The sequence below is a fragment of the Salvelinus alpinus genome, chromosome 2, assembly GCF_045679555.1.
Source record: "Salvelinus alpinus chromosome 2, SLU_Salpinus.1, whole genome shotgun sequence".
Lineage (NCBI taxonomy): Eukaryota > Metazoa > Chordata > Actinopteri > Salmoniformes > Salmonidae > Salvelinus > Salvelinus alpinus.
Genome location: NC_092087.1, coordinates 94,553,746 through 94,573,138, shown reverse-complemented (window position 1 = coordinate 94,573,138; position 19,393 = coordinate 94,553,746). Strand labels below are relative to the sequence as shown.

At 47.7% G+C, this 19,393-nt stretch overlaps 2 protein-coding genes across 4 annotated transcripts in view; one reads left to right on the top strand and one right to left on the bottom strand.

Moving 5' to 3' along the window:
* Positions 1 to 19,393, top strand: part of LOC139545504 (adhesion G protein-coupled receptor E5-like) — a 494,332-nt gene that overhangs the window by 347,792 nt on the left and 127,147 nt on the right. The window lies entirely within an intron of this gene.
* LOC139568306 (basement membrane-specific heparan sulfate proteoglycan core protein-like) lies at positions 840 to 18,160 on the bottom strand. Its single transcript, XM_071390057.1, has 8 exons — positions 18,002 to 18,160; positions 8,036 to 8,182; positions 7,711 to 7,845; positions 3,482 to 3,648; positions 2,306 to 2,510; positions 1,574 to 1,753; positions 1,231 to 1,497; positions 840 to 975 (listed from the first exon to the last, which is right to left on the bottom strand). Exons 1-8 carry the CDS (start codon positions 18,048 to 18,050, stop codon positions 971 to 973), a joined length of 1,155 nt encoding a protein of 384 aa, XP_071246158.1. The 5' UTR covers positions 18,051 to 18,160; the 3' UTR covers positions 840 to 970.

The window sequence follows — 19,393 nt, the reverse complement described above, 5'->3', positions numbered from 1 at the left end:
TGTGCAAAACCCAGGAACAGGTACTGGTTGGTCCTATTAGGTGTACAAATCCCAGGAACAGGTACTGGATCGCCCATTAGGTGTACAAAACCCAGGAACAGGTACTGGTTGGCCCATTAGGTGTACAAATCCCAGGAATAGGTACTGGTTGGCCCATTAGGTGTATAAAACCCAGGAACAGGTACTGGTTGGCCCATTAGGTGTATAAAACCCAGGAATAGGTACTGGTTGGCCCATTAGGTGTACAAAACCCAGTAACAGGTACTGGTTGGCCGATTAGGTGTATAAAATCCAATAACAGGTACTGGTTGGCCGATCAGGTGCCAGTGATCTGTTCTACTCTAGTCCAGCCTACCATGATATATTTGCCTAGTTAAATAAAATAAATAAATACACATAAAAATATGTGTCATGTAGTTGAATGAAATCCAACAGAACTTTGCCCTGATAGTTTGAGTGTATTATAGGTCAATGTCTGCTACCTTGCATGAAGCAAACTCAATATCCCCATCATGTGGCAGAAAGCAGAACTTTAAAGTGACGTCATAAGTGCGACCACTTAGTAGGAGAAGGGTTGCAAAATTCAGAGAACTTTCAATAAGTCCCCTGGTTTTCCCCAAATCCCGGTTGGACGATTCCTAGAATCAGGAGGGAATAAGTTGAAAATCTGGAATATTCCAAACAGGATTTTTGGAAACCGCGGAATAATTGAAAGTTCCCAGAATTCTGCAACCCTAAGTAGGAGTAAACATGTATGTGAAGGCTGTAATTGTAAATAAGCTGTCTGAGCTAAACATGCTTGAAATCAGGGATTCACAATCAGAGAACATCTCGAAATATTTACCAGTATTGATTTTATCAAAATTTATTTCATAAACATTTTTTCCCCCACTATATATGCATATATTGGGGGGGTTGTGGGGTTCGTGACATCAACATTAGACGAGAGCCGCAGGGGAGATGAGTTGGCTTAGGCTGTGGACAGGGAGAGAAAGAGAGTGAGAGGAGAGAGAGAGAGAGAGTGAGAGGAGAGAGGAGAGAGAGAGAGATAGAGAGAGAGAGAGAGAGAGAGAGAGAGAGAGAGAGAGAGAGAGAGAGAGAGAGAGAGAGAGAGAGAGAGAGACTATTAACATTTCACACTTGTTATTTTACTGTGAAGGGTTCAGACAGAAGTCTACATCTATACGATTTGTTTTCAGATCAGCTCTCACCTAATACGTTACAACTCACCTTTCACTGTGACCTTCGCCAGAGCCTCGCTGGAACCAACGTGGTTGGTCGCCACGCACTTGTAGGTCCCGCTGTCATTCAACTTCACCTGGCCAATCAGCAGCTGGCCATCCTTAATGGTCTCCGCCCCTGCGGGCATGCCGGTCCGGCCCACCCGTGTCCAACGGAATGTGATTGGGTGAGAGCCGTGGGCGAGGCACTGGAGACGGAGGGTGTCACCGGGGCGGAGTCTCACCTGGTCTGGTAGACTGGTGGTGTAGGGAGGGGCTGGGGAGGAAGAGGAGGGAGAGTTATGACATGTCAATGTGTGTTTGTGAGTGTGTGTTGGTGTGTGTGTACTCACAGTCCACCTCTAGCTGTGTGTATGCCTGGCTGTATCCGTGTGTATTGGTGGCGTTACAGATGTACTGTCCTGAATCCTGGCGCCCCACGCTGGTCAGAGTCAGAACTCCACCCTCCACAGTGTGCTGCCATGGTAACGGGGCTCGCAGTTTAGACCAGGAGACAACAGGAAGGGGAGAACCTGGGGGGGGGGGGGGGCGAGAGAGAGAGACAGAGAGAGAGAGAGAGAGAGAGAGAGAGAGAGAGACACACAGAGAAAGAGAGAGAGATAGAGAGAGAGAGAGATAGAGAGAGAGAGGAGAGAGAGAGATAGAGAGAGACACACAGAGAGAGAGAGAGGAGAGAGAGGAGAGGAGAGAGAGAGAGAGGAGAGAGAGAGAGAGAGAGAGATAGAAAGAAAGAAAGAAAGAAAGAAAGAAAGAAAGAAAGAAAGAAAGAAAGAAAGAAAGAAAGAAAGAAAGAAAGAAAGAAAGAAAGAAAAAAAGAAAGAAAGAAAGAAAGAAAGACACAGGGATGTGGTTATAAAGTAGTCCCATAGGGCTCTGGTCAACAGTAGTGATTAAATAGAGAACAGGGAAACAGCCTGTCTGATCTAAGATCACTTATTATCCTTGATTGACTGACTGACTGATTGATTTACTGACTGATTGATTGATTGACTGATTAAATGATTGATTGATTGACTGACTGATTGCCTGACTTATTGATTGAATGACTATTGAATGATTATTACCTGTGGCCTGACACTGCATGGTGACCGTGTGACCCTCTACAGCTGTCACCTCTGCCATGGATACCGTCGCCTTGGGTGCCTTGGGTGCGTTGGCAGCGCCCTGGCCGCCCTCAACGATGACCTCCACCTTGACCTCGGCGACCCCCTCAGTGTTCTGGGCCTGACACACGTACACTCCAGCGTCCTCAGAGCTCACTGCTGCCACCTGAAGACAGGGGACATGGAGGGAGACAGTTGTGTCTGTCTGTGTTTGTGTGTATGTCTGTGTTTGTGTGTGTATGTCTGTTTCTGTGTGTACAAATTTTACTAAACTTGTGAGTACCAGAAGTCTTCACAAGAATTCGGAGAAGTAAGGATTTTTAGCCAGTCATCACATGAAAAAAGGTTATTTTAGGCTCAGGAGTTAGGGTTAGGGTTAGGTTTAGAATTTGGGTTAGGGGTTAGGGTTAGGGTTAGAATTTGGGTTAGGGGTTTGGTTTAGGGTTAGGGTTAGAATTTGGGTTAGGGGTTAGGTTTAGGTTTAGGGTTAGGGTTAGAATTTGGGTTAGGGGTTAGGTTTAGGGTTAGGGTTAGGGTTAGAATTTGGGTTAGGGGTTAGGGGTTAGGTTTAGGGTTAGGGTTAGAATTTGGGTTAGGGGTTAGGTTTAGGGTTAGGGTTAGAATTTGGGTTAGGGGTTAGGTTTAGGGTTAGAATTTGGGTTAGGGGTTAGGTTTAGGGTTAGGGTTAGAATTTGGGTTAGGGGTTAGGTTTAGGGTTAGGGTTAGGGTTAGAATTTGGGTTAGGGGTTAGATTTAGGTTTAGGGTTAGAATTTGGGTTAGGGGGTAGGTTTAGGGTTAGGGTTAGAATTTGGTTTAGGGGGTAGGTTTAGGGTTAGGGTTAGGGTTAGAATTTGGGTTAGGGGTTAGGTTTAGGGTTAGGAAAATACTCATTTTGAATGGTAATCAATTGTTGGTCGCCAAAAAGTCCTCACAAGTACGTGTGTATGAGGGGGGTGTGTGTGTGTGTGTGTGTGTGTGTGTGTGTGTGTGTGTGTGTGTGTGTGTGTGTGTGTGTGTGTGTGTGTGTGTGTGTGTGTGTGTGTGTGTGTGTGTGTGTGTGTGTGTGTGTGTGTGTGTGTGTGTGTGTGTGTGTGTACAGCATGTCTGTATGTAGGTGTACGGGCAGACAGCCTGACCTTCAGTGTACTGGTGTCCTCGGTCTTTGTGGTTACCAGCTGTGTTCCGTGGCGTTGCCAGGTAACGGAGGGGCGTGGCCTACCTGTGGCGTGGCATTCCAGAGCTACAGGTTCACCAAGCCGGACTCGCAGGGGCCCTGCCGGGGTCACCCGCACCTTAGGGGAATCTGAGGCGAAAGGACATGCACAACACACACACAAACAACACACACAGAAGAGGAGAGGGTTGAGTGTGGTTTTCCACTTCTTCAGGTGGTACACAGACAGATACATGAAAAAGTTTACTTTACTGACGTTTCAAGTTCCAACCATATGAAGAATGATCCTGCAACTCCAGCACTACATGTCAACTACTACAACTACAGCCCTGCTGATACCTCTCACTATACACCCTCCCCCATCCTACCCTGACACTACATGTCAACTACTATAACTACAGCCCTGCTGATACCTCTCACTATACACCCTTCCCCATCCTACCCTGACACTACATGTCAACTACTATAACTACAGCCCTGCTGATACCTCTCACTATACACCCTCCCCCATCCTACCCTGACACTACATGTCAACTACTATAACTACAGCCCTGCTGATTCCTCTCACTATACACCCTCCCCCATCCTACCCTGACACTACATGTCAACTACTATAACTACAGCCCTGCTGATACCTCTCACTATACACCCTCCCCCATCCTACCCTGACACTACATGTCAACTACTATAACTACAGCCCTGCTGATTCCTCTCACTATACACCCTCCCCCATCCTACCCTGACACTACATGTCAACTACTATAACTACAGCCCTGCTGATACCTCTCACTATACACCCTCCCCCATCCTACCCTGACACTACATGTCAACTACTATAACTACAGCCCTGCTGATACCTCTCACTATACACCCTCCCCCATCCTACCCTGACACTACATGTCAACTACTATAACTACAGCCCTCCTGATACCTCTCACTATACACCCTTCCCCATCCTACCCTGACACTACATGTCAACTACTATAACTACAGCCCTGCTGATACCTCTCACTATACACCCTTCCCCATCCTACATGTCACCACTATAACTACAGCCCTCCTGATACCTCTCACTATACACCCTTCCCCATCCTACCCTGACACTACATGTCAACTACTACAACTACAGCCCTCCTGATACCTCTCACTATACACCCTTCCCCATCCTACCCTGACACTACATGTCACCACTATAACTACAGCCCTCCTGATACCTCTCACTATACACCCTTCCCCATCCTACATGTCACCACTATAACTACAGCCCTCCTGATACCTCTCACTATACACCCTTCCCCATCCTACATGTCACCACTATAACTACAGCCCTCCTGATACCTCTCACTATACACCCTTCCCCATCCTACATGTCACCACTATAACTACAGCCCTCCTGATACCTCTCACTATACACCCTTCCCCATCCTACCCTGACACTACATGTCAACTACTACAACTACAGCCCTCCTGATACCTCTCACTATACACCCTTCCCCATCCTACCCTGACACTACATGTCAACTACTATAACTACAGCCCTCCTGATACCTCTCACTATACACCCTTCCCCATCCTACCCTGACACTACATGTCGCTACTATAACTACAGCCCTCCTGATACCTCTCACTATACACCCTCCCCCATCCTACATGTCAACTACTACAACTACGGCCCTGCTGATACCTCTCACTGTACACCCTTCCCCATCCTACCCTGACACTACATGTCAATTACTATAACTACAGCCCTGCTGATACCTCTCACTATACACCCTTCCCCATCCTACCCTGACACTACATGTCAACTACTATAACTACAGCCCTGCTGATACCTCTCACTATACACCCTTCCCCATCCTACCCTGACACTACATGTCACCACTATAACTACAGCCCTGCTGATTCCTCTCACTATACACCCTTCCCCATCCTACATGTCACCACTATAACTACAGCCCTCCTGATACCTCTCACTATACACCCTTCCCCATCCTACATGTCACCACTATAACTACAGCCCTCCTGATACCTCTCACTATACACCCTCCCCCATCCTACATGTCAACTACTACAACTACAGCCCTCCTGATACCTCTCACTATACACCCTCCCCCATCCTACCCTGACACTACATGTCAACTACTATAACTACAGCCCTGCTGATACCTCTCACTATACACCCTTCCCCATCCTACCCTGACACTACATGTCAACTACTACAACTACAGCCCTCCTGATACCTCTCACTATACACCCTTCCCCATCCTACCCTGACACTACATGTCACCACTATAACTACAGCCCTCCTGATACCTCTCACTATACACCCTTCCCCATCCTACATGTCACCACTATAACTACAGCCCTCCTGATACCTCTCACTATACACCCTTCCCCATCCTACATGTCACCACTATAACTACAGCCCTCCTGATACCTCTCACTATACACCCTTCCCCATCCTACATGTCACCACTATAACTACAGCCCTCCTGATACCTCTCACTATACACCCTTCCCCATCCTACCCTGACACTACATGTCAACTACTACAACTACAGCCCTCCTGATACCTCTCACTATACACCCTTCCCCATCCTACCCTGACACTACATGTCAACTACTATAACTACAGCCCTCCTGATACCTCTCACTATACACCCTTCCCCATCCTACCCTGACACTACATGTCGCTACTATAACTACAGCCCTCCTGATACCTCTCACTATACACCCTCCCCCATCCTACATGTCAACTACTACAACTACGGCCCTGCTGATACCTCTCACTGTACACCCTTCCCCATCCTACCCTGACACTACATGTCAATTACTATAACTACAGCCCTGCTGATACCTCTCACTATACACCCTTCCCCATCCTACCCTGACACTACATGTCAACTACTATAACTACAGCCCTGCTGATACCTCTCACTATACACCCTTCCCCATCCTACCCTGACACTACATGTCACCACTATAACTACAGCCCTGCTGATTCCTCTCACTATACACCCTTCCCCATCCTACATGTCACCACTATAACTACAGCCCTCCTGATACCTCTCACTATACACCCTTCCCCATCCTACATGTCACCACTATAACTACAGCCCTCCTGATACCTCTCACTATACACCCTCCCCCATCCTACATGTCAACTACTACAACTACAGCCCTCCTGATACCTCTCACTATACACCCTCCCCCATCCTACCCTGACACTACATGTCAACTACTATAACTACAGCCCTGCTGATACCTCTCACTATACACCCTTCCCCATCCTACCCTGACACTACATGTCAACTACTACAACTACGGCACTGCTGATACCTCTCACTATACACTTTTCTCCATCCTACCCTTGCCTATGATCCTCCGCATCACCACCCATCCATCCTCACCCCTGGAGCTCTATCTCTGGGCCTCTTCTCCCCGCATCCCTGCCCCTCCCTGGAGCTCTATCTCTGGGGCTCTTCTCCCCTCAGCCCCTCCCTGGAGCTCTATCTCTGGGGCTCTTCTCCCCTCAGCCCTGCCCCTCCCTGGAGCTCTATCTCTGGGGCTCTTCTCCCCTTAGCCCTGCCCCTCCCTGGAGCTCTATCTCTGGGGCTCTTCTCCCCTTAGCCCTGCCCCTCCCTGGAGCTCTATCTCTGGGACTCTTCTCCCCTTAGCCCTGCCCCTCCCTGGAGCTCTATCTCTGGGCCTCTTCTCCCCTTAGCCCTGCCCCTCCCTGGAGCTCTATCTCTGGGGCTCTTCTCCCCTTAGCCCTGCCCCTCCCTGGAGCTCTATCTCTGGGACTCTTCTCCCCTTTGCCCTGCCCCTCCCTGGAGCTCTATCTCTGGGGCTCTTCTCCCCTCAGCCCTGCCCCTCCCTGGAGCTCTATCTCTGGGGCTCTTCTCCCTTCAGCCCTGCCCCTCCCTGGAGCTCTATCTCTGGGGCTCTTCTCCCCTCAGCCCCTCCCTGGAGCTCTATCTCTGGGGCTCTTCTCCCCTCAGCCCTGCCCCTCCCTGGAGCTCTATCTCTGGGCCTCTTCTCCCCTCATCCCTGCCCCTTCCTGGAGCTCTATCTCTGGGGTTCTTCTACCCTCATCCCTGCCCCTCCCTGGAGCTCTATCTCTGGGGCTCTTCTCCCCTCAGCCCTGCCCCTCCCTGGAGCTCTATCTCTAGGATAGGGATGGTCACTCACGTTTGATGGTCAGTAAGGCCATCATGGTGCTTCGGCCCGCAGAGTTAGTTGCCACGCAACGGTACTGCCCCTGGTTACCGTTCCTGGTGTTAGCGACGGTGAGCACGGAACCATCCGGGCCAATCTTCACGTTATCTAAGGACAGAGCAGATAGGACCGGTTAGAACGAGTTAGAACCAGTTCAATCATCACATTTTTATAAACTGTCCATTTAACATTGTGTCACAGCTATTGTGTAGTTGAGTACCATTCAAGGGCTGTGTGTGTGTGTGCATGCCTGTGTGTGTCTGTCTGCCTGTGTGCATATGTGTGGTCAGAGCCCCACCTGCCAGTGGATGGTTGTTGGTTCTCTTCCACTCCAGACGGACGGGCTGTGACCCACTGACCACCCGGCAGCGGAAACTGACCGACTCCCCCTGCCGGACCCCTGCTGACCTGGGCTCAACTGACACTACTGGGGCCTGGGCACATACTGGATAGGAGGGAGAGATAAGTAAGTAACACACACACACCCTGCCATACACTCTATAGGTGTCCCCCAGGGCTCAGTTCTAGGCCCTCTCCTCTTCTCTCTATACACCAAGTCACATGGCTCTGTCATGTCCTCTCATGTTCTCTCCTATCATTGCTTTGTGGATGACACTCAACTACTGTTCTCCTTCCCTCCTTCTGACACCCAGGTGGTGACACACATCTCTGCTTGCCTGGCAGATATCTCAGCTTGGATGTCGGCCCACCATCTCAAGCTCAACGTCGACAAGATGGAGCTGCTTTTCTTCCCAGGGGAAGGCCTGCCCACTCCAAGACCTCTCCATCACAGTTGACAACTCCAAGGTGTCCCCCGCCCAGTGTGTAAAGAATTTTGCCGTGACCCTGGACAACACCCTGTCGTTCTCTGCAAACATCAAAGCAGTGACTTTCTCCTGCAGGTTCATGCTCTATAACATCCGCAGAGTATGACCTGTCCTCACACAGGAAGGTGTGCTTATCCTACTCCAGAGACTTGTCCTCTCCCGTCTGGAACACTGCAACTCATTGTTAGCTGGGCTTCCTGCTTGTGCCATCAAACCCCTGAAACCTATCCAGAATGCTGCAGCCCGCCTGGTTCAACCTTCCCAAGTTCTCACACATCACCCCGCTCCTCTGCCTTCTAGTCTAAACTCGCATCCAAAACAAGACCATGGAACTTGCCTACGGAGCAGCAAGAGGAAGAGGAAGAGGAGCAGCATTGAGGCTCTGCTCAAACCCAAGCACTCCGTTCAGCCACCTCTGGTCTCCCACTCAGCCCAGTCCAAGCTCTTCTCTGTCCTGGTACCCCAATGGTGGAACCAGCTTCACCCCTGAAGCTAGGACAGCAGAGTCCCTGCCCATCTTCCGAAAACATCTGAAACTCTATCTCTTCGAACAGTATCTTATATAATCACACAGCACCCTCCCCCCCTCAAAATAAAATTATTTCTGTGAACTAACACTCACAACTCCCCCCCACTAGCTCTGACTCTGCTGATAGGTTCTTCATTGAGGAAAATGTAATGACTATGACTGTGATATGTGGTTGTCCCACCTTTTTATTTTTATTTTATTTCACCTTTATTTAACCAGGTATTCCAGTTGAGAACAAGTTCTCATTTACAACTGCGACCTGGCCAAGATAAAGCAAAGCAGTTCGACACAAACAACAACACAGAGTTGCACATGAGTTGCACTTTTCGGCGCCGCTCTTCCGGCGCCGAAAAGAGATGGCTGCCTCGCTTCGTGTTCCTTGGAAAATATGCAGTATTTTGTTTTTTTACGTGTTATTTCTTACATCGGTACCCCGGGTAATCTTAGGTTTCATTACATACAGTCGGGAGGAACTACTGAATATACGATTAACGTCAACTCATCATCGTTCCTACCAGGAATATGACTTTCCCGAAACGGATCCAGTGTTTTGCCTTCCACACAATACAATGGATCTGATCCCAGCCGGCGACCCTGTGCGACGCCGAAAAAGGGGAAAACGTGGCGGTCTCGTGGTCAGGCTTCGGAGACGGGCACATCGCGCTCCACTCCCTAGCATACTACTCGCCAATGTCCAGTCTCTTGACAATAAGGTTGATGAAATCCGAGCACGGGTAGCATTCCAGAGAGACATCAGGGATTGCAACGTGCTCTGCTTCACGGAAACATGGCTAACTCAAGGGACGCTAACGGAGTCGGTGCAGCCAGCTGGTTTCTTCATGCATCGCGCCGACAGAAACAAACATCTTTCCGGTAAGAAGAGGGGCGGGGGGGTATGCCTCATGATTAACGAGAAGTGGTGTGATCATCATAACAACACACAAGAACTCAAGTCGTTCTGTTCACCTGATCTAGAACTCCTCACAATCAAATGTCGACCGCATTATCTACCAAGGGAATTCTCGTCAATCATAATCACAGCCGTATACATTCCCCCCCAAGCAGACACATCGATGGCCCTGAACGAATTTTATCTGACTCTTTGTAAACTGGAAACCACACACCCTGAGGCTGCATTCATCGTAGCTGGGGATTTTAACAAGGCTAATCTAAAAACAAAACTCCCTAAATTCTATCAGCATATCGATTGTGCTACCAGGGCTGGAAAAACACTAGACCATTGTTATACTAATTTCCGCGACGCTTATAAGGCCCTCCCCCGCCCCCCTTTCGGAAAAGCTGACCACGAATCCATTTTGTTGATTCCAGCCTACAAACAAAAACTCAAACAACAAGCTCCCGCGCTCAGGTCTGTTCAACGCTGGTCCGACCAATCTGAATCCACGCTTCAAGACTGCTTCGATCACGCGGATTGGAATATGTTCCGCATCGCGTCCAACAACAATATTGACGAATATGCTGATTCGGTGAGCGAGTTCATTAGGAAGTGCATTGACGATGTCGTACCCACAGCAACGATAAAAACATTCCCAAACCAGAAACCGTGGATTGACGGCAGCATTCGCGTGAAACTGAAAGCGCGAACCACTGCTTTTAACCAGGGCAAGGTGACCGGAAGCACGACCGAATACAAACAGTGTAGCTATTCTCTCCGCAAGGCAATCAAACAGGCTAAGTCTCAGTACAGAGACAAAATCGAGTCGAAATTCAACAGCTCAGACACAAGAGGTATGTGGCAGGGTCTACAGTCAATCACGGATTACAAAAAGAAAACCAGCCCCGTCGAGGACCAGGATGTCTTGCTCCCAGACAGGCTAAACAACTTTTTTGCCCGCTTTGAGGACAATACAGTGCCACTGACACGGCCCCCTACCAAAACCTGCGGGCTCTCCTTCACTGCAGCCGAGGTGAGTAAAACATTTAAACGTGTTAACCCTCGCAAGGCTGCAGGCCCAGACGGCATTCCCAGCCGCGTCCTCAGAGCATGCGCAGACCAGCTGGCTGGTGTGTTTACGGACATATTCAATCAATCCTTATCCCAGTCTGCTGTTCCCACATGCTTCAAGAGGGCCACCATTGTTCCTGTTCCCAAGAAAGCTAAGGTAACTGAGCTAAACGACTACCGCCCCGTAGCACTCACTTCCGTCATCATGAAGTGCTTTGAGAGACTAGTCAAGGACCATATCACCTCCACCCTACCGGACACCCTAGACCCACTCCAATTTGCTTACCGACCCAATAGGTCCACAGACGACGCAATCGCAACCACACTGCACACTGCCCTAACCCATCTGGACAAGAGGAATACCCATGTGAGAATGCTGTTCATCGATTACAGCTCAGCATTTAACACCATAGTACCCTCCAAACTCGTCATCAAGCTCGAGACCCTGGGTCTCGACCCCGCCCTGTGCAACTGGGTCCTGGACTTCCTGACGGGCCGCCCCCAGGTGGTGAGGGTAGGTAACAACATCTCCACCCCGCTGATCCTCAACACTGGGGCCCCACAAGGGTGCGTTCTGAGCCCTCTCCTGTACTCCCTGTTCACCCACGACTGCGTGGCCATGCACGCCTCCAACTCAATCATCAAGTTTGCGGATGACACTACAGTGGTAGGCTTGATCACCAACAACGACGAGACGGCCTACAGGGAGGAGGTGAGGGCCCTCGGAGTGTGGTGTCAGGAAAATAACCTCATACTCAACGTCAACAAAACAAAGGAGATGATTGTGGACTTCAGGAAACAGCAGAGGGAGCACCCCCCTATCCACATCGACGGGTCAGTAGTGGAGAAGGTGGAAAGTTTTAAGTTCCTCGGTGTACACATCACGGACAAACTGAACTGGTCCACCCACACAGACAGCGTTGTGAAGAAGGCGCAGCAGCGCCTCTTCAACCTCAGGAGGCTGAAGAAATTCGGCTTGTCACCAAAAGCACTCACAAACTTCTACAGATGCACAATCGAGAGCATCCTGTCGGGCTGTATCACCGCCTGGTACGGCAACTGCTCCGCCCACAACCGTAAGGCTCTCCAGAGGGTAGTGAGGTCTGCAGAACGCATCACCAGGGGCAAACTACCTGCCCTCCAGGACACCTACACCACCCGATGTCACAGGAAGACCATAAAGATCATCAAGGACAACAACCACCCAAGCCACTGCCTGTTCACCCCGCTATCATCCAGAAGGCGAGGTCAGTACAGGTGCATCAAAGCAGGGACCGAGAGACTGAAAAACAGCTTCTATCTCAAGGCCATCAGACTGTTAAACAGCCACCACTAACATTTAGCGGCCGCTGCCAACATACTGACTCAACTCCAGCCACTTTAAAAATGGGAATTGATGGAAATTATGTAAAAATGTACCACTAGCCACTTTAAGCAATGCCACTTAATACAATGTTTACATACCCTACATTACCCATCTCATATGTATATATACTGTACTCTATATCATCTACTGCATCTTGCCATCTTTATGCAATACATGTACCACTAGCCACTTTAAACTATGCCACTTTATGTTTACATACCCTACAGTACTCATCTCATATGTATATACCGTACTCTATACCATCTACTGCATCTGCCATGCCGTTCTGTACCACCACTCATTCATATATCTTTATGTACATATTCTTTATCCCTTTACACTTGTGTGTGTGTGTAAGGTAGTAGTGTGGAATTGTTAGGTTAGATTACTGTTGGTTATTACTGCATTGTCGGAACTAGAAGCACAAGCATTTCGCTACACTCGCATTAACATCTGCTAACCATGTGTATGTGACTAATAAAATTTGATTTGATTTGATTTGATGAACAAATGTACAGTCAATAACACAATAGAAACATCTATGTACAGTGTGTGCAAATGTAGAAGAGTAGAGATGTAGGCAATAAATAGGCCATAGAGGCAAAATAATTACAATTTAGTATTAACACTGGAGTGATAGATGTGCAGATGATGATGTGCAAGTAGAGATACTGGGGTGCAAAAGAGCAAGAGGGTAAGTAATAATATGGGGATGAGGTAGTTGCGTGTGCTATGTACAGATTGGCTGTGTACAGGTACAGTGAGCTGCTCTGACAGCTGATGCTTAAATTTAAAGTGGGAGATATAAGACTCCAGCTTCAGTGATTTTTGCAATTCATTGGCAGCTGATTCCAGCAGAACTGGAAGGAAAGGCGGCCAAAGGAAGTGTTGGCTTTGGGGATGACCAATGAAATATAACTGCTGGAGCGCGTGCTACGGGTGAGTGTTGCTATGGTGACCAGTGAGCTGAGATAAGGCGGGGCTTTACCTAGCAAAGACTTATAGATGACCTGGAGCCAGTGGGTTTGGTGACGAATATGTGGTGAAGGCCAGCCAACGAGAGCATACAGGTCGGGTGGGAGGGTGCGGGCAGCAATCGGTTGAAGAACATGCAATTAGTTTTACTTGCATTTAAAAGCAGTTGGAGGCCACGGAAGGAGTGTTGTATGGCGTTGATGCTCGTTTGGAGGTTTGTTAGCACAGTGTCCAAAGAAGGGCCAGGTGTATACAGAATGGTGTCATCTGCTTAAAGGTGGATCAGAGAATCACCAGCAGCAAGGGCGACATCATTGATATATACAGAGAAAAGAGTCAGCCCGAGAATTGAACTCTGTGGCACCCCCATAGAGACTGACAGAGGTCCGGACAACAGGCCCTCCAATTTGACACACTCTATCTGAGAAGTAGTTGGTGAACCAGGCGAGGCAGTCATTTGAGAAGCCAAGGCTATTGAGTTTGCTGATAAGAATGCAGTGATTGACAGAGTCCAAAGCCTTGGCCAGGTCGATGAAGAGGGCTGCACAGGACTGTCTTTTATCGATGGCTGTTGTGATATCATTTTTGGACCTTGTGGCTGAGGTGCACCCGTGACCAGCTCGGAAACCAGATTGCATATTCGAGAAGGTACGGTGAGATTCGAAATGGTCGATGATCTGTTTGTTAACTTGGCTTTTGAAAAGGCAGGGCAGGATGGATATAGGTCTTTAACAGTTTGGGTCTAGAGTGTCTCCCCCGTTGAAGATGGGGATGACCGCGGAAGCTTTCCAATCTTTGGGGATCTCAGACGATACAAAAGAGAGGTTGAATAGGCTAGTAATAGGGGTTGCAACAATTTCGGAGGATACTTTTAGAAAGAGAGGATCCAGATTGTCTAGCCCAGCTGATTTGTAGGGATCCAGATTTTGCAGTTTTTTCCGAACATCAGCTATCTGGATTTGGGTGAACGAGAATCAGGGGGCGTGGGCAAGTTGCTGCAGGGGGTGCTGAGATGTTGGCCGGGGTAGGGGTAGCCAGGTGGAAAGCATTGCCAGCCATAGAAAAATGCTTATTGAAATTATCGATTACCGTAGATTTATCAGTGGTGACAGTGTTTCCTATCCTCCGTGCAGTGGGCAGCTAGGAGGAGGTGCTCTTATTCTCCATGGACTTTATAGTGTCCCAAACCTTTTTGGAATTAGTGCTACAGGAAGCAAATTTCTGTTTGATAAAGCTAGCCTTTGCTTTCCTAACTGGCTGAGTATTTTGGTTCCTGAGTTCCATGAAAAGGTGCATATTGCAGGGGCTATTTGATGCTAATGCAGAACGCCACAGGATGTTTTTGTGCTGGTCAAGGGCAGTCAAGTCTCGGATGAACCAAGGGCTATATCTGTTCTTAGTTCTACATTTTTGAAAGGGGCATGCTTATTTAAGATGGTGAGGAAAGCACTTCTGAAGAGCAACCAGGCATCCTCTACTGATGGGATGAGGTCAATATCCTTCCAGGATACCCGGGCCAGGTTGATTAGAAAGGCCTGCTCGCTGAAGTGTTTTAGGGAGTGTTTGATAGTGATGAGGGGTGGTCGTTTGATGCAGGAAATGAGGCAGTGATTGCTGAGATCCTGGTTGAAGACAGCAGAGGTGTATTTAGAGGGCAAGTTGGTCAGGGTGATATCTAAGAGGGTGCCCATGGTTACGGATTTAGGGTTGTACCTGGTAGGTTCCTTGATAATTTGTGTGAGATTGAGGGCATCTAGCTTAGATTGTAGGACGGTCGGGGTGTTAAGCATGTCCCAGTTTAGGTCACCTAACAGTACAAACTCTGAAGACAGATGGGGGGTGATCAATTCACATATGGTGTCCAGGGAACAGCTAGTGGCTGAAGGGGGTGTATAACAAGCGGAAATGGTGAGAGACTTGTTTCTGGAAAGGTGGATTTTTAAAAGTATTCGGGCACAGACCAAATTGTTAGGGCACAGACCTGGATAGTATGACAGAACTATGCAGGCTATCTCTGCAGTAGATTGCAACTCCACCCCCTTTAGCAGATCTATCTTGTTGGAAAATGTTATAGTTATGGATGTAAATTTCAGAATTTTTGATGGCCTTCCTAAACCAGGATTCAGACACTGTTTGGACATCCGGGTTGGCGGAGTGTCCTAAAGCAGTGAATAAAACAAACTTAGGAAGGAGGCTTCTAACATTACCATGCATGAAACCAAGGCTTTTACGGTTACAGGAGTCAACCAATGAGAGCGCCTGGGGAATGGGAGTGATGCTGGGGGCTGCAGGGCCTGGGTTAACCTCTACATCACCAGAGGAAAAGAGGAGAAGTAGGATAAGGGTACAGGCTAAAGGCTATAAGAACTGGTCTTCTAGTGCGTTCGGAACAGAGAGTAAAAGGACCAGATTTCTGGGCGCGGAAGAATAGATTCAAGGCATAATGTACAGACAAGGGTATGGTGTGATGTGAGTACAGTGGAGGTAAACCTAGGCATTGAGTGACGATGAGAGAGGTTTTGTCTCTAGAGGCACCATTTAAGCCAGGTGAGGTCACCGCATGTGTGGGGGGTGGAACAAAAGGGCTAGCTAAGGCATATTGAGCAGGGATGGAGGCTCTACAGTGAAATAAGACAATCATATACCAAAAAAGCAATAGACAAGGTATATTGACATTAGGGGGTGGCATGTGTAGCCGAGTAATCATAGGGTCCAGTGAACAGCTAGGCAAGCTGGAGACACGACGACTCAGATAGCTAGCAGGCCAGTGCTAGCAGGCTAGCAGATGGGCCTCAGGGGGACATCGCAACAGAAGAGTCTGTTGAAACCCCATCGGACGGTTACGTCGGCAAACCAGTCGTGATGGATCGGCAGGGCTCCGTGTCGGCAGCAAAGGGTCCAGGCCAATTGGCAAAAGAGGTATTGAAGCCCAGGAATTGTCTGATGGATCTCTTCCGCTAGCCGGGACATGGGCCTAGCTCAAGGCTAGCTCCAGGCTAACTGGTGCTTGCTTCGGGACAGACACGTTAGCCAGGACTAGCTACTCGGATAGCAGCTAGCTAGCTGCGATGATCCGGTGTAAAGGTTCAGAGCTTGCGGTAGGAGTCCTGAGATGTGGTAGAGAAAAACAGTCCGATATGCTCTGGGTTGATATCGCGCTGTGCAGACTGGCAGGAATTGACCGGGCTGAGGCTGGCTGATGTCCGGATTAACGGTGATGACCGCTAGCAGTGGCTAACTGACTACTAGCTAGTAATAAAATGTAAAAATGAGGAGAGACAGCTTAGTAAGACACAGACACACACACACACACAGTAGGAGAGATAGGTTAGAAACACACACACACACACACACACACACTGTAGGAGAGATAGGTTAGTAACACACACACACACTGTAGGAGAGATAGGTTAGTAACACACACACACACATCACGCAAACACACACTGTAGGAAAGATAGGTTAGTAACACACACACAGACACACACACACAGAGAAATGACACTCAGAGAGACACACACTAGTTATTGACATCCTCCGATGCAAGAGAGAACACAGGGTTCCACCCAAAGGGGGGGTTCAATGAGTTGACACACACTCACTTACACAAGCACGTACACTCACACACCAAACACACACACACCAAACACACACACACCAAACACACACATACACACACCAAACACACACACACACACCAAACACAAACACACACACCAAACACAAACACTCACACACCAAACACACACACACACACCAAACACACACACACACACCAAACACAAACACACACACCAAACACAAACACTCACACACCAAACACACACACACACACCAAACACACACACACACATACACACACTCACATACACACACTCACATAAAACACACACACACACAGACAGACACACACACAGGGGCAGACTGTGAGCGTTCAGTCTGGTCTGTGGGGAGAACAGCAAACAAATGCCACCCCAGAGCAAACATCCAATCAGAGACAACATGCAGCTCGGGTCTGGATAGGACCATGACTCAGCTAGACTAGACCACGGGACATGATATTAACACTGTTTTATACTATAGTCACTAGTCCATGGGATGATATTAACACTGTTTTATATAGTCACTAGACCATGGGACATGATATTAACACTGTTTTATAAATTCACATCTACAGTAAGAAAGGAAATGTATCACCGTGCATTTAAAGTTATGAGAAACATTTTATGTTAAGATTAAGAATTCTAAACCCTCGCAACATTAGTTTATTACTTTATTCATAAAGTATACTTATTATATACTTATTATTTATTACTTTATTCATGAATTCATTCTTTTTTTACAAAGTAGAAAGTTTAAAGCAGTTTAGAGCTAAGAATATCCACTTAAAAGGGATAGTGCAGCAATTTAACATATTTATATATTTATTTCCTGGCCTTGTCTATAGACCGCTTTCAATATTGGGAAACAAAAATTGAAAATAAATATATCCGTAAATGATTAAATAACATGTTCTGCATTGTAATGTAGAGAGAAGCAGCTTATAGTTTAATAATATGGTCTGCATTGTAGTGTAGAGAGAAGCAGCAGTAGTAGTTTACCTGTCCAGAGTAGAGAACAGAGGAACAGTGCTGTTGTGGAGGAATCCATGTTGCACAGAGCAAAAATATCCCTCTCTCCTGTCCTACAACCTCTCTCTCTGTCTCTGCCTCTCTCTCTCTAACACTCCCTCTCTCACTCTGCCTCTCTCTCTCTCTCTCCCTCTCCTTTTCCGGTCTTCAGTCTCCTGCTGTGTGTTGTCTCGCAGTTTCTCTTTCTCTCCTCCCCCTCTCTCCCTCCTTACTTATTTGTGTGTTCAGCTTACCCAGATAGGCAGGCAAACAAACAAACAAACAAACAAACAAACAGACAGACAGACGGACGGACGGACAGACAGACAGACAGACAGACAGACAGACAGACAGACAGACAGACAGACAGAAAGACAGACAGACAGACAGACAGACAGACAGACAGACAGACAGACAGACAGACAGACAGACAGACAGACAGACAGACAGACAGACAGACAGACAGACAGACAGACAGACAGACAGACAGACAGACAGACAGACATACAGACAGACAGACAGACAGACAGACAGACAGACAGACAGACAGACAGACAGACAGACAGACAGACAGACAGACAGACAGACAGACAGACAGGATACAGTTGCAGGATATTAGCTCAGAAACAGACAAGAAATGTCTGCCTGCCCCCAATAGAACCAGCCTAGAAAAATCATCCTAGAACCAGCCAATAAATATCATTCTAGAACCAGCCCATAAATATAATTCTAAAACCAGCTCATGATTATCATCCTAGAACCAGCCCAGAAATATAATTCTAGAACCAGCCCATAAATATCATTCTAGAACCAGCCCATGATTATCATCCTAGAACCAGCCCAGAAATATCATTCTAGAACCAGCCCATAAATATAATTCTAAAACCAGCCCATGAATATCATCCTAGAACCAGCCCATAAATATCCCTCTAGAACCAGCCCATAAATATCCCTCTAGAACCAGCCCATAAATATAATCTTAGAAACAGCCCATAAATATCATCCTAGAACCAGCCCATAAATATCATCCTAGAACCAGCCCAGAAATATCATCCTAGAACCAGCCCAGAAATATTACTTTAGAACCAGCCCAGAAATATCATCCTAGAACAAGCCTAGAAATATCCCTCTAGAACCAGCCCAGAAATATCATCCTAGATTCAGCCCAGAAATATAATCCTAGAACCAGCCCAGAAATATCATTCTAGAACCAGCCCAGAAATATCCTATAACCAACCCAGAAATATCCTCCTAGAACCAGCCTAGAAATATAATTCTAGAACCAACTCATGAATATCATCCTAGAACAAGCCTAGAAATATCGCTCTAGAACCAGCCCATAAATATCCCTCCAGAACCAGCCCTGCTGTTGGATATAAACTC

Coding starts and splice junctions, on each gene's coding strand:
- LOC139568306 (XM_071390057.1), bottom strand. CDS start 18,050: ATGGATTCCTCCACAACAGCACTGTTCCTCTGTTCTCTACTCTGGACA. Junction 8,183..18,001: donor CTGTTCTCTACTCTGGACAG/GTAAACTACTAC, acceptor CCTCCTATCCAG/TATGTGCCCAGGCCCCAGTA. Junction 7,846..8,035: donor CAACAACCATCCACTGGCAG/GTGGGGCTCTGA, acceptor CTCTGTCCTTAG/ATAACGTGAAGATTGGCCCG.